The sequence below is a fragment of the Ambystoma mexicanum genome, chromosome 12, assembly GCF_040938575.1.
Source record: "Ambystoma mexicanum isolate Mex_15411 chromosome 12, UKY_AmexF1_1, whole genome shotgun sequence".
Taxonomy (NCBI): Eukaryota; Metazoa; Chordata; class Amphibia; order Caudata; family Ambystomatidae; genus Ambystoma; species Ambystoma mexicanum.
Genome location: NC_090936.1, coordinates 1,176,942,871 through 1,176,957,152, shown reverse-complemented (window position 1 = coordinate 1,176,957,152; position 14,282 = coordinate 1,176,942,871). Strand labels below are relative to the sequence as shown.

The following is a 14,282-nucleotide window of genomic DNA, read 5'->3' as shown; positions in this document are numbered from 1 at the left end:
CAGGGGCTGGTGGCATGACTGCACCAACACGTGGCACAACATCGTACGGAGCTGCCGCACCCCTGCCTCTTCCCCCTCTGCAGCCACCCTGGACTCCCCCTACTCCCTGGACACCCCAGCCACGTCCCTGACCATGACCGCCACAAGGAGTACGCCCAGCTGAGGCGGCCCTCACCTTTCGTGGCCTCCCAACCATGGCACAGATGGAGTGGTGCCGGCACAGATGGAGTAGTGCCAATGGGAGATGTACACGACAATTGTCCTGGGCAATTGGGGTGAGGGTGGTGGGATACAAGATGTTAAAAGCACCCCTGCAAGGCTATATGTGACCCCGGTGATGAACTGACGGGTCACACAATGCTCAGGCACCCCAAAACTGCAGTAAAACCGTGCACGCAACCTCCGGTAGCCCACGTGTGTGGAATTAACCTCCCGCAGTACGCGGTGGCACCCAGGGACACAAATTCACGTACGTGTGGGACATGCAGGCTACTATGACCTCGAAAACAGGTACGCGATACACAGGGGCACACGTAGTGGGAAAAATAGCGTGCGCGACTCACCATCAGACTAGCGTGATAATGAAAAACATGCGTAGCCAATACCCCCGCCAAAAGAAGAGATACGTCCTTGATCCGCTGTGAAGTTGTGATGGTGCGTGAAACAACATGAAGTAGCAACACACACGTCGGTCTCCATGTAAGACACGCACAGCGAACTGCTGGCCCTGATCACCTATAACCTGTGCTGAGGGAAACACCCGCGCGCGTCACGTCACTTACGCGCTTAGGCCCTTTCCTCGGATTACATGCATTAACACGCGGACCTGCTGTTTTTTCACATGCTGAATCACTATGCACCCGTCACGAGGGAAACGCCTGTGCGCGTAACGTCACAGACGCGCTTACGTGCTAAGGGCCTTTCCTCGAATTACACGCTGACGTGCAGTTTTTTCACATGCCAAATCACTCCGTATCCAGCTGGCCACACGACAACACACGGAAGACCACGCTCCTGCCCAGAAGGCCATTTTCCTGCTCCCCAGAGCCCCGAGCACGCTCCCACCTGCCATCTGCTGCTGCCTGGCTGCTGCCCACGTGCCCTGCTATTTGGTGCCTGCACGTCATCCATCTGCAAGGGTCCAGTTGCTGTGTCCACCCCTGCTGGAACAGAAGACTCCCGACTGGTATACCATCGCTCCACAGCCCACCCACACCTGCCTCCGGGGTCACCATGTCGGGGCAAACACCATCTGAGACCACTGACGACCCCCAGCCAGAGAGGCAGAGGGCTACCAGCTTCAGCGATAACGAAGTTGGTATCCTGGTGGAGCAAGTTCTGGGGCATTATGATGCCCTCTTCACAACATTGTGCGCCGACAAGGAAGGACAGGAGAGGATCTGGGAGGACGTAGTGGTTGCCATCAACGCGGAGGGGGTGGCAACCCACGACTTCAAACACGTCCGGAAGCGCTGGGAGGACTTCAGGTCCAGGACCCTCAGCAAGGCTCGGCGCCTCTTGAAGGCAGAGGATGCAGAGGGGTGCCGGGTCAGCCTGACCGACATCCAGATGAGGGTCCTGGAACGCATTAGCCCAGCGCTCCACGTCCATATCCTTCAGAGGCAGACCCGTCTGGAGTCGAGCGATATGTGGCCATGCATTGCTGTGTGAAACAGGGCATGTTGCAGTGTGCTGTTAGTCAGCTACTTGCCTGTATGTGTGACATAGGCCATGTATGGATGTGTGTGTGCAGGGACATCATGGTGCTGCATGTGAGACCAGTCATGCGTGAACCACATGGATGGTGCATGTGTTCCAATGCAACATGGGGAGCAGCATGCAGAATGCACACATGAATGCATGCCTGTCTCTGTACTTGGACATGGATGGGGTGTGAGAGATGGGTGCTGCTGTCATGGACATGTATGGTGTACATGTCTGTGTGTCTGAGTAGCGTGTGTGTGACTTTTAAACGCCATGGATGCATGACACATGTCCGTGATGATGTGTTGATTCACTGATGCAGTCTAGTCATCCTTGTATCCACTGTGTCTGTGGTTTACAAGGCCAGATGCATGCCCCTCCGGTGATGTGTGTGCATGGGATCAGTATGACCCATGATGCATGTGAGTTTGAAGACAACATTTATGTCAATAGAGGCCCTTGTACATGGATGCTAATGTTGATTGCATGCGCTGTGCCTGTTTCTGCATGTGTGTTGCCTGCATTGACCCATGTGTTGTGGAGGGACAGGATGGAAGTGACGTTTGACAGTGCCACTCATGTGCTATTGCTTCCTGTCTAGGGGACTATTGTACAGTACCCTGATGCTTGTGTTCTATGTCTCCCTCTACACAGCTTCGAGTGAAGAAGAGGGCGGAGACGGAGCTATGTAGAAAACCGGCAGGGATGCCTCCACCGGCCGGCCACGCAAGGCCCAGCCACCCTCCCAGGAATTACCATCATCCGGGAGTGAGGGGACTGGTGCCGCGTCTGCCACTACGGCTGCAGCGGAAGGGCCGGGTGAGCCCCCACAGGGGCTTGAGATGGCAGAAGATGGTGCGGAGCCATCCAGGTTGGTGGTCTACACAGAGGAGGAGGAGGCCGCTACTGAGCCGCACATGGGGTCTGGTGGGGGTGGTACCACTGGTGCAAGTGGTGCAGTCCAGGGCCAGGGGCAGGAGGCAGCACAGGTTGCCGCGGAGGGGCCTGTGCATGTCACTGTCCCTGACCCTGTGACTGCACCACCATGCACCAGCAGGGATGCCCCGCCCCAGGCCCGTCCGCAGGTAGGCCCACGTTATCTGGCACTCCACTACCTTCGTACGAGGAGACCCATGACTATATGGAGTCCGTCCTGATTGGTGTCGCGTTGCGCACGCGTGTCATTCGTGATGACGTGCGTGCTTCCTGGGGGGACGACACACGCCATCACAAAGAGCTGCGTGCCAATGTGGCACAGTTGGGAGGGGCCATGGTCGGAGGGTTCCTACATGTGTCGGGCACTCTGGCGGCCCTCTCCTCCTCTGTGGAGACTATGCTCCAGCCGTTCTCCCTGCCGTCTTCCGGCCCGGATTCCACCAGGGCCCCCTGTGGACCTGGCCCGAACAACGCAGCCAGCTTGGTGGAGATCACATCCCTGCCACAGTCAGGAGTCGGAGGTCCAGCAGGGGTGGACACCCCACCAACTGGAGACCAGCAGATGAAGGATGTGCCGGCATCATCAGGCAGGGCACATGGACAGCAGCAGCAGGCTCAAGGTGGGAGCGATATGATATGATATGATATGATAGTTTATTTATATAGCACCTATACACAAAGTGTTTCAAAGCGCTTCAAGGCAAGGGAGGGAACAAGGGAAAAACAATGACATTCTTACAGGCCATGAACAGTAAGAATGTGAAATTAACTATCGTACTCGGCCTGACAACATTTCAGATAGTGCAAGAGCTAAAACATAGATAAGGAAGGGAGGGGGAGAGTGGGAAGGAAATGGAAACAGACAGGCGACTACCGTACTAGGCCTGACGACATTTCTGGTAGAGCCGGAAAAAAAACAAGAGGTGAGGGAGAGGGGTGCAGAAAGGTAGGGGAGGAACAAAACAAGCGACTATCATATTAGGCCTGACGACATTTCAGATAGTGCTGGAGGGGGGTTGGGGAGGAAAAACCAGTAAGGGGAGGGAGGAGGAGACAGACGAGGTTGCTATCATACTAGGTCCAGGGACACAGGGAAAATTCTGATAGAGTAAGTGCATAGAAGAAAGTAAGGGGAGGAGATAGGAAAGGGGAGAAGGGAAAGGAGGAGAGCACAGAGAGTTAGCAGTCAAAAGAGTGGAGAAGCAAGAGGGGAGAGTGAATACAATTGCAGAGGTCAGTAGTAACACATAATGTTGCAAGCCAGGATACAAGATGAAGATGGGAACAGCATGATTCAGGGCCACCATGAGTACAAGATGCAAAAGAAGTTCAGCATGAGAGTTGAGAAAGGGTGACGCACCATGAATGAATGAAGTCCATAAAAGTCAAATCCAGCATTGTCCACAAGACGGTGATGGTGAAACCAGAATGTATCAGGACAGACTCCTGCAGAAGTAGGCTTGAGTGGGGTGAGGGGGAAGCAGGGTAGAAGAATCAATCAAAACAGGCAACACCTGTGTGTGAGAATGGGGGGGCACAAGGGAACATCACGGGGGGACCAGAGGGAGTAACACATGTTGGTGCATGACTACCTGCTGTCTGAGCAGGGGGTCGGGTCCTGGGTCCTCCTGGGCCGAACAGGTCCAAACAGGAATTCCCCTTTTCTTCGTCTGCCCTTCGCTTAGGACGCCCGGGCGAGAGACGCCCTTGATCTAATAGTTAGGAGCAGGAAGGAAGAGGCAGGGCTAAGAAGGTGGGTGGTGCTTGCTAAGTGGTGAAAAAGAGCGTCAAACAGGAAGGTACCAGGTGGGCGAGGCTTGCTAAGTGGTGAAAAAGAGCAGCAAACAGGAAGGCACCAGGTTGGCCGGGCTTAGGCCAGGTGACCTAGATCCACTTGCACCTGCTTCCCATCTGCAAAGGAAAAGAGGCTGGAGGGCTTCTTAAGTAAGGAAAAAGAGTGGCAAACAGGAAGGCACCAGGTGGGCAGGACTTGCTAAGTGGTGAAAAAGAGTGGCAGGCAGGAAGGTACCAGGGGGCGGGCCTTAGGCCAGGTGACCTAGATCCATTTGCACCTGCTCCCCATCTGCAAAGGGAAAGAGGCTGGAGGGCTCCTTAAGTAGGAAAAAGGAGAGGCAAACAGGAAGGCACCAGGTGGGCGGGGCTTGCTAAGTGGTGAAAAAGAGCGGCAAACAGGAAGGCACAAGGTGGGCGGGGCTTGCTAAGTGGTGAAAGAGAGCGGCAAACAGGAAGGCACCAAGTGGGCGGGGCTTAGGCCAGGTGACCTAGATCCACTTGCACCTGCTCCCCATCAGCGATGATGGCTTGGGGCCATCAACATCAGTGGGGCAGGCATCGGCCGCAGGGCAGGAGGACCTTGGAATGGGGGTGTCTTCCGTGTGGCAGCGGTTGGGCCAGTGGATAGATGCGGAGCGGCGGCGGGCGGAAGAGGCACGTCTCACCATGGTCAGGGCGGAGTTCTCCATGCGCAGGGCGTTGAGGCGGGCTGAGTGCCTCGAGGCAACTTGCAGGGAGTTGGAACAGGCCATGACTGCATCCCTGCGAGAACTCGGGGCCAGGGAAGAGGCCCGCCTCCGGGACATCGACATGGAGTTCGATGATGCCCTGGCCCGGGACATCACAGAGTGAGCCGTAGGACTTGCCCGCCGCCATTGTATATAGTTAGTCAGTGTTAGATTTCCTTTCTGTTTTTATTTATTTTGGGGCGCTTCGACAATGCCCCGCCTTTTTTTATATAGTTGTTCATTAGGTAGGGTTTTTTGTAGGTTTCCTTTCAATGGTTGGGCTCATTGACCCTGGATTTGTACTTTGTATATAGTTCAACACTGGATTTCACTTCTTTTTTTTTCCATGGATCAATGGTTTTTTCTTGTTTTTTCACTTTGGATTTGGTTTGACGGACAGACACTTTGGACCCATGTGCTTTTGGATTGATTTGGATTCTGCTTTCACATATTTTGATTTTATTTTTTGGACATGCAGCTTTTTCTTCATTATTTCCATTATTGTGCCTTTCATTTCATTCCCTTGCTTTTGTGTTTAATGCATTTTTATTTCATACTTCAATGTGTGGTATTCTCTCTTTGGTTTAATGCATGTCACAATGTGTGTTTTCTCTATCACATGCACCCATTGTGTGTGTGTGACACAAATGTGTTGATGTGCATACTTGCCATTTGGGATGTATCATGTGATAGGGATTTCAATGTGGGGTGGATGTAATACCTGGTTGTGTGTTTGGACTGGGGTGGCGTGGGGTGTGGTTTGGGTGGCCATGAGGCCCATGATTGTGGATCGTCATGACGTGTTGGGGGGGACATGAGTCGGGCCCTGCTGGCAGGTGCCTGTCACTGCTGGGTGGGTAGGTGGGTGGGGGTACATGAGTCGGGGCCTGCTGGCAGGTGCCTGTCACTGCTGGGTGGGTGAGTGGGTGGGGGGACATGAGTTGGGGCCTGCTGGCAGGTGCCTGTCACTGCTGGGTGGGTGGGGGTGCAGGGACATGGGTCGGGGCCTGCTGGCAGGTGCCTGTCACTGCTGGGTGGGTGGGGGTGCAGAGGGACATGTGTCGGTGCTCACTTGTGCATGGTGACATGTGGGTTGGCTGGGGGGCATGGCCAAGGTGGATGGGCTGCCTGCGGGGCATGGCCAGGGGTGCAGGGTATTCCCCTGTGTTGTGGGCTGCTTGCAGGGCCTGGGGAAGGGGGAGAGGGCACACCTGGGAGGACACACACTGCCAATTCGCGTTGGGGCACCCCAGGAATACACGTACCCCTCCAGCGGCAGCGGAAACGCGTGTTAGACTCCCGGCGTACCCCTCAGAATACACGTACCCCTCCTGCGGCAGCGAAAACGCATGTAAAACTCCCAGCGCACCCCTCGGAATACAAGTACCCCGCTCGCACAAGGCCTATTGTGTGTAAAACGTACCGCGCACCCCCAGAATACACGTACCACTCCCGCGGCAGCGGAAACGCATGTAAAACTCCCTGCGCACCCCTCAGAATACACGGACCCCGCTCGCACAAGGCCTATCACGTGTAAAACGTACCGCACACCCCCAGAATACACGTACCCCTCCTGCAGCAGCGGAAACACGTGTAATACTCCCCACGCACCACCCAGAATACACGTACCCCGCTCGCACTAGGCCTATCGCGTGTAAAATGTCCCACGCACCCCCAGAATATATGTACCCCTCCCGCAGCAGCGGAAACGCATGCAATGTGCACCCCTCAGAATACACGTACCCTGCTCGCAGTAGGCCTATCGCGTGTAAAACGTCCTGTGCACCCCCAGAATACACGTACTCCTCCCGCGACAGCGAAAACGCATGTAAAACTCCCCTGTGGACCCCTCAGAATACACGTACCCCGCTCGCACAAGGCCTATTGCGTGTGATACTTCCCGCGCACCCCCCAAATACACGCAGGCACCCCATCCACCCTGGGCATGCCCCACAGGCAGCCCACGCCACAGGGGGGTGATTTTTCTACGCTATTTATCTGGCACGAGCGGGGTATGTGTATTCAGAGGGGTGCGGGGGGAGTTTTACACGCGTTTTCGCTGCCACAGGAGGGGTACGTGTATTCTGAGGGGTGCACAGGGAGTTTTACACGTGTTTTCGGGGTTGGAGGGCTGTATGTTGGTCCACTGGCCTTTGCGCCATGTACTGGATTTGTGCGCTGATCATGGCGCACGGGGCGGGGTTGGGGGTGTAACTGGCACTGCTGCAGGGTCGCTGCGCCACTCTGCGCCAGGGCTGCTTATGGATGTTGAAATCCATGAATACGCTGTGCACTGAAATGGGTTTTGGCGCACGCGGCTGGCGCAGACTGCCGCACGCGCACACTGTGTGCCAGCCGCATGCGCCACTTGTGCGCCGATTCTATGAATTACCCTGTAAATCTCTACATGCACACTTTTTAAATCAGCAGGGTGTTTTGTGAGTTGAGTAGCTTTGAAAGAATGGAGAAAAGTTATTAACAGCATTCTGACAAACATAGGATGTACGTGTGAAGTAAAAGAAAATGTGGCTAGTAAATTTAAAGAAATAAAAATTAAAGCTGCTATTTGGGATAGAAATGAAAGATGCACTCATCTAGCTAAGAAACAAAGCTATGCGGAAAACTCCAGACAATCCTTTCTTGTTGATACTTCTTGTACATATGTAAAAAATGTGCAAAGCTCCGATGTTAGACGTTTTTTAACGCTTCTTAGATTCAATCAACTTCCTACGCTTGCGAATTTCGGTGCTTGGAATAATATTCCCTATCAGGATCGTCTATGCAGATTATGCAAAATGGAAGTTGAAACCCCTAGACATTTGTTTACCAATTGTTTACCAATTGTAATAAAATGTTATATGTTAAGGCTTACGAGACCCGGGTACATGCCCTGAATCCTATCCACAACGATCAGTTCTGGTCTAATGTATTTATGGGAGAAAATGTGGTTATGAATTTTAGTCTATATTACTTGTGGAAAGAAATAGTTAACAAAACTAGAGCAAATGAATTTTTAGCTAAATAGTTTTTTAGAATTTTATTTTTTATGACATGAATGTGTGTACAAAGTGCATAAGATATGTGTTTTTTGCTAAATGAGTAAATGTGTTTATTTAACCAATAAACACAATTAAAATATGTTTTTAAAAATATGAGCTTGCATCATATCATGCGGAGCTGATTGGCTGCCGTGAATTCCCTGGGTGCTAATAACAGATCTTGCGGCTCTCCCTATTTGGTGATTTCACATCATTGCTTGGACCCCACCAACAAACTTACGAAAATGGCACCCATGAACCCTCTCCCAGACTACAAGAAGACCCACACAGCTGAGACACCAGGAGGAGGTTCCCAGTCTGGAGGGATGCAGCCAGGCTTCCATTCTTGCGTGGTTATCGAAACCAACTGTCGGTGTGAACTCTGAGTCAGTACAGTTGGCCTTTTTCCCTCTGAGTCAGTACAGTTCGCCCTTCTCCCTATGAGTCAGTCCAGTTCGCCCTTCTCCCTCTGAGTCAGTACAGTTCGCCTTTTTCCCTCTTTGTCAGTACAGTTCGCCCTTCTCCCTATGAGTCAGTACAGTTCGTCCTTCTCCCTCTGAGTCAGTACAGTTCGCCCTTCTATCTCTGAGTCAGTATAGTTCGTCCTTCTCCCTCTGAGTCAGTACAGTTCGCCCTTCTCCCTCAGAGTCAGTACAGTTCGCCCTTCTCCCTCTGAGTCAGTACAGTTCGCCCTTCTCCCTCTGAGTCAGTACAGTTCGCCCTTCTCCCTCTGAGTCAGTACAGTTCGTCCTTCTCCCTCTGAGTCAGTACAGTTCGCCCTTCTATCTCTGAGTCAGTATAGTTCGTCCTTCTCCCTCTGAGTCAGTACAGTTCGCCCTTCGCCCTATGAGTCAGTACAGTTCGCCTTTTTCCCTATGAGTCAGTACAGTTCGTCCTTCTCCCTCTGAGTCAGTACAGTTCGCCCTTCTATCTCTGAGTCAGTATAGTTCATCCTTCTCCCTCTGAGTCAGTACAGTTCGCCCTTCTTCCTCTGAGTCAGTACAGTTCGTCCTTCTCCCGCTGAGTCAGTACAGTTCGCCCTTCTATCTCTGAGTCAGTATAGTTCATCCTTCTCCCTCTGAGTCAGTACAGTTCGCCCTTCTTCCTATGAGTCAGTACAGTTCGCCTTTTTCCCTCCGAGTCAGTACAGTTCGCCCTTCTCCCTCTGAGTCAGTACAGTTCGCCCTTCTCCCTCTGAGTCAGTACAGTTCGTCCTTCTCCCTCTGAGTCAGTACAGTTCGCCCTTCTATCTCTGAGTCAGTATAGTTCGTCCTTCTCCCTCTGAGTCAGTACAGTTCGTCCTTCTCCCTCTGAGTCAGTACAGTTCGTCCTTCTCCCTCTGAGTCAGTACAGTTCGCCTTTTTCCCTCTGAGTCAGTACAGTTCGTCCTTCTCCCTCTGAGTCAGTACAGTTCGCCCTTCTATCTCTGAGTCAGTATAGTTCATCCTTCTCCCTCTGAGTCAGTACAGTTCACCCTTCTCCCTCTGAGTCAATACAGTTCGCCCTTCTCCCTCTGAGTCAGTACAGTTCGCCCTTCTTCCTCTGAGTCAGTACAGTTCATCCTTCTCCCGCTGAGTCAGTACAGTTCGCCCTTCTCCCTCTGAGTCAGTACAGTTCGCCCTTCTCCCTATGAGTCAGTACAGTTCGCCCTTCTCCCTATGAGTCAGTACAGTTCGCCTTTTTCCCTCTGAGTCAGTACAGTTCGTCCTTCTCCCTCTGAGTCAGTACAGTTCGCCCTTCTATCTCTGAGTCAGTATAGTTCATCCTTCTCCCTCTGAGTCAGTACAGTTCGCCCTTCTCCCTCTGAGTCAGTACAGTTCGCCCTTCTTCCTATGAGTCAGTACAGTTCGCCTTTTTCCCTCCGAGTCAGTACAGTTCGCCCTTCTCCCTATGAGTCAGTACAGTTCGCCCTTCTCCCTCTGAGTCAGTACAGTTCGCCCTTCTCCCTCTGAGTCAGTACAGTTCGCCCTTCTCCCTCTGAGTCAGTACAGTTCGTCCTTCTCCCTCTGAGTCAGTACAGTTCGCCCTTCTATCTCTGAGTCAGTATAGTTCGTCCTTCTCCCTCTGAGTCAGTACAGTTCGCCCTTCTATCTCTGAGTCAGTATTGGTCGCCAATCTCCCTCTGAGTCATGAAAGTTTGCCCTTCTTCTTCCTCTGAGGCAGTAGGTTTGCCATTCTTCCTCTGCATTGAAACCGTCACTCCCAGGTTTTGGCCAATTCGGTGCATGCATGGACACCCAAATGCTTCATTCTGGGACACACCACACTCCCACACCTTATCACCAGCAGCCACACCGGGCCTGGGCCATGCTTTCCACACCCACATCTAAGACTAGATGCCACTTTTCTGTTCCTGGCTTTCCTGCGAGTCCTGACAGATTGTTACCCAGCGGAAGAAGAGACGCCCTCTGAGTTACTCGTCCCAGCACTAGACACAAGGGAGGTGAGCACTGCTTGACAGAGATTTCTTTTCTTGTGCGCTAAAATGAGTGGATTTTAAAGATTTGCCCATTTTGCAATGAAGAGAAATTCTAACATGTTGTTCCTTTATATAACTTCCTGCCTGAGATGTCTTCGGTTTTATATCACTCTTGCTATGATGACTCAACTCAGTAGTGCGCCTTGTATGAACCTTGGGCTCAAGATAAGCCAATCCAGTCCGCGTTGACAGGGAATTTAAAATAGTGACTTTCAAGGACTTGAGGATCTCCACAGTGAGTGTATTCACCAACTGACCAACCTTGCTGATTTAGGAATGTGGTGCTGGATGCACATGGCCCATAAGGAGTTAACAGGAAAGTAAAGTTGGTCGGTTGTTACGCAAGGCACTATATAATTAGCTCCCAGCTTCACCCATCGACCCAATTTACCACAACGTCGCCCAAAACAAGTAAATGAATTTAAAATACTTTAATAAAGGGGCAAGACTCAAAACATTGTGTGCTGTTAAACTGTACACTTGGCAATACTATTCCCGGTGTGACCCCAAAATAATCACAATGTCCCTTTGCCCAGGGTTCTAAGAAGTCCCCTCTACCACAACATGAAGAGGCGAGGCAAAAATAGGGAGACCAGATTTTCAAAATAAAAAAACGTGACAGGGCGTGGACATAAAATTAGGACTACAGTTTGGCAGTTGCTGCCAGTCCAGGACTACATCATCAGTTATGGGAATAGGAGTGAAAGGGTGGTGGGGCGATTGCGCTGGGGGGTCACAATTCCCGAGATTGACCTGGATATAAAGTGTTGGGATTTAGAGCTTTCAATGTGTAGCCATCTACCAAGCAGTTCCTGTGCCATGATCACTGAGTGCCTGTGGTCCAGGCCCACCCAGGTGTGGCAGTCATAGCACTTATAACTGTGATTGTTGGTAAGCAGGCACTGAACGAACTGTGAGCATGGATGCACTCGCCTGGTCCTAGTCAAGGACTTGCACTGGCACATTCCTGTGTGATAATGTCGCCGAGTTTCTCCTTTCATTAGATCAGCAGCCATCCATCAGAACCAGTATAGTCCATGACTGGGGAACATGATGGGAGTCATAGTCCAAAATAAATGGGGGGAGGCGCAAATTGCAGAGCTGTGTGTAAGTAGAGGCGAAAAACATACCTGACCAGTAAGGGGAACGAGTGCACTGTCACACGGCTTTAGAATCTTGCTAAAGAAATGTCCATTATCACAAGATTTAACCCGTTTCAATTTTTTTCTTGCTTTAGTTGGGAAGAAAACTTATGTTTCGATCAGAACCACCAAGATCCAAACTCAAGAAAAGCGACAGCGACATGGCTTCCAAAATCCAAGAGGATCATCTTTATTTTTTTACTTAAAATGTATTTTTTTAATCGTTTACAGTGTGTTTACTGTGCAATTTAACACCTTGATTAATACAAAGACCCAACCTTACAATTGAAACATACAGTGCCAGTGACTTACTACAGTAAGGCTTCCTTCCTTTCATGATGTGCGGCAGAACCTGGAGCAAACCATGAATGCAGAATGATAGCATTGTAGCTCCTTCTCAAATAGACCATTTACATTGGCGTGGCCAGGAAGCCGCAAGCATTGTTTAGGAGGGAGGCGTATGCAGTCAGATGTATGCCATGTTTCTGGTACTGGAGAGGGGCTAATTAGTGACAACGCTGCTCAAAGAGTACCGCATTGCCACCACAATGTGCATTTCCTTGCAGTGAAAGTCAATTGCTTTGACCTTCATCAGGGATGCTGAATGGAGCATGTAAGTCCAGCATAAGGCAAAACCAATGACCATTACAAAAGCTACGGTCTTTGCAATGTTGCAATATTGTTTCCGTATTGTACGTTGTTGCCATTAGTGATGGAGAACCATGGAGAACAGAATGTAAAGAAAACATCGACTGAATGGTCTGCTGAGGCGTTCCATCTCACAATTTGAGCTGTCTGATCTTTGCTTGTCATGGTGCACAGTACATTTACAAATATGGTCTGTGTAGCATTGTGATGACTCAAAAGATTCACTATGCCCCAGGGTAGGAGTGATTAGTGCATCCTGTACTGTTTCTGTGCATTCTGGTACTGCAAGAGGAAATGAGGCAGGGCTGGATGTCCTACTCACAAGTGAAATGGGACAACTTGGGACACCTCTATATTCTGCTGCTAGCCGTGTTATCAAGCAAAACACACCTGCTTTTTTATTGTTTGAAACCTGCATGCAGCCTGTTTTGTTGATGGTGCAACAAGAAGGTATCTTTAACCAATGTGTTTTAGTAGTTAATTTACCTTCATTCAGACCAACAATTCCAGGTGTGGTGGGATGTAAAATTCAGATCTTTTGACACTTGGCTCCAAGAATCCCACGACAATGACCACTTTTAAAAACGTTTTCTTTAAAAAGAAATGGGTATTTGCGAATTAATTGGGGTTCCCAGATTAGCGCCCCCCCCCCCGACCCCGCAGCTAACATTGAACTCCAAGTGGGCAACCACCTCATTAGCCCAAGCCCCCGTATTCCCCAAAATGGTTCTGAAATATCGGTAGGCTATCGCTTGCAGGCCACTTCTGCCTCTAACTATCCTTTACCCTAAGGAGGTCATAAAAGCCACTGCTTTGCCTAACTCTCTCTTTTTTGGTTTTAGTTTGTTCCCTTATGTGAGAGAGGGTATGCCCAGACGTGGATCCCTTGCTCGCTGCGCCATAGGGAACCAAGCTGCACCTCACTGAGGAGGCCAAAACATGCCTGGGGTTGATTGTGTTTCTGTGCAGAGGGGACTTGGCATAGCAGTTCAGACAGGGCTGTTCCCATTGGTGGCAGTACGTGATGACTGATTTGCATGTGGCTGGATCCATTTTGCAATGGCGCGGATGAGCTAAAAAAACAGTGGTTAGGAAGTTGGCCAGAGCAGTGCCAGTCATTCAGATGTATTCAAAACCTTCCACCCATCACTTTTTTGATTATAGGTGAAAACGTAGAACCATAAAAACCATCCCTGAAAAGCTCTCTGATAAAGCTATGATCTAGCTCTGAAGGGAGATGTTCCAGAAGCTCTCCCAACCGCACTCCCAGACCAGAAAACCGTCCTCTGAAAACTGCTTCTTGCTTTTTCACTTGCACATTAACAAAATGTGAGTGTTTGGATGTATCGTGCTATGAGTAGAAGTGATTCTAGATGAGACTGTAGGATGTAGAATTTTGCTCGCATTACTTACTAGTAATCTTCTTTACTACCTGCTCTTCCTCAACACATTACCTCCTTGTTAGGAACCCACCTCAGTTGGCAGGAAGTGTTCTTTTATTTCAATGTTCTTTTTTCTTCCTGCTCCGCCCCTCCAACCAGGAGTATAACAACCCCAGTATCCTAGCATGCCATAGTTAATGACCACTCCTTTTGACCCACGTGAGCCAAGCTTGGCTGATGAAGCGGGATTTAAGTACTGTGACAAAACAAAGCATTTCTAGGAGTAATGAAGATTTCTGGTAAGTAATCCAAGAATTACCTCTAGGTCCATCTTCTGCTAGTGTCTAATGAAAGTGTTCGGGTCTGCCCAGATGGCAACTTGGCCAATGTGCTGAATAGACAAAGCCCCCTCCCCCTGCATCCCCTGAACT

General features: G+C 50.6%; 1 protein-coding gene across 1 annotated transcript in view; it reads left to right on the top strand.

The window, feature by feature from the left end:
• Positions 1-12,112, top strand: part of CCDC38 (coiled-coil domain containing 38) — a 1,810,821-nt gene extending 1,798,709 nt beyond the window's left edge. Inside the window, exon 17 of the mRNA XM_069629826.1 lies at positions 11,917-12,112. Coding sequence (XP_069485927.1) covers positions 11,917-12,027 — 111 coding nt within the window. The 3' untranslated portion in view covers positions 12,028-12,112. The remainder of the gene's footprint in view (positions 1-11,916) is intronic.
• The last annotated feature ends 2,170 nt before the right edge of the window (positions 12,113-14,282 follow it).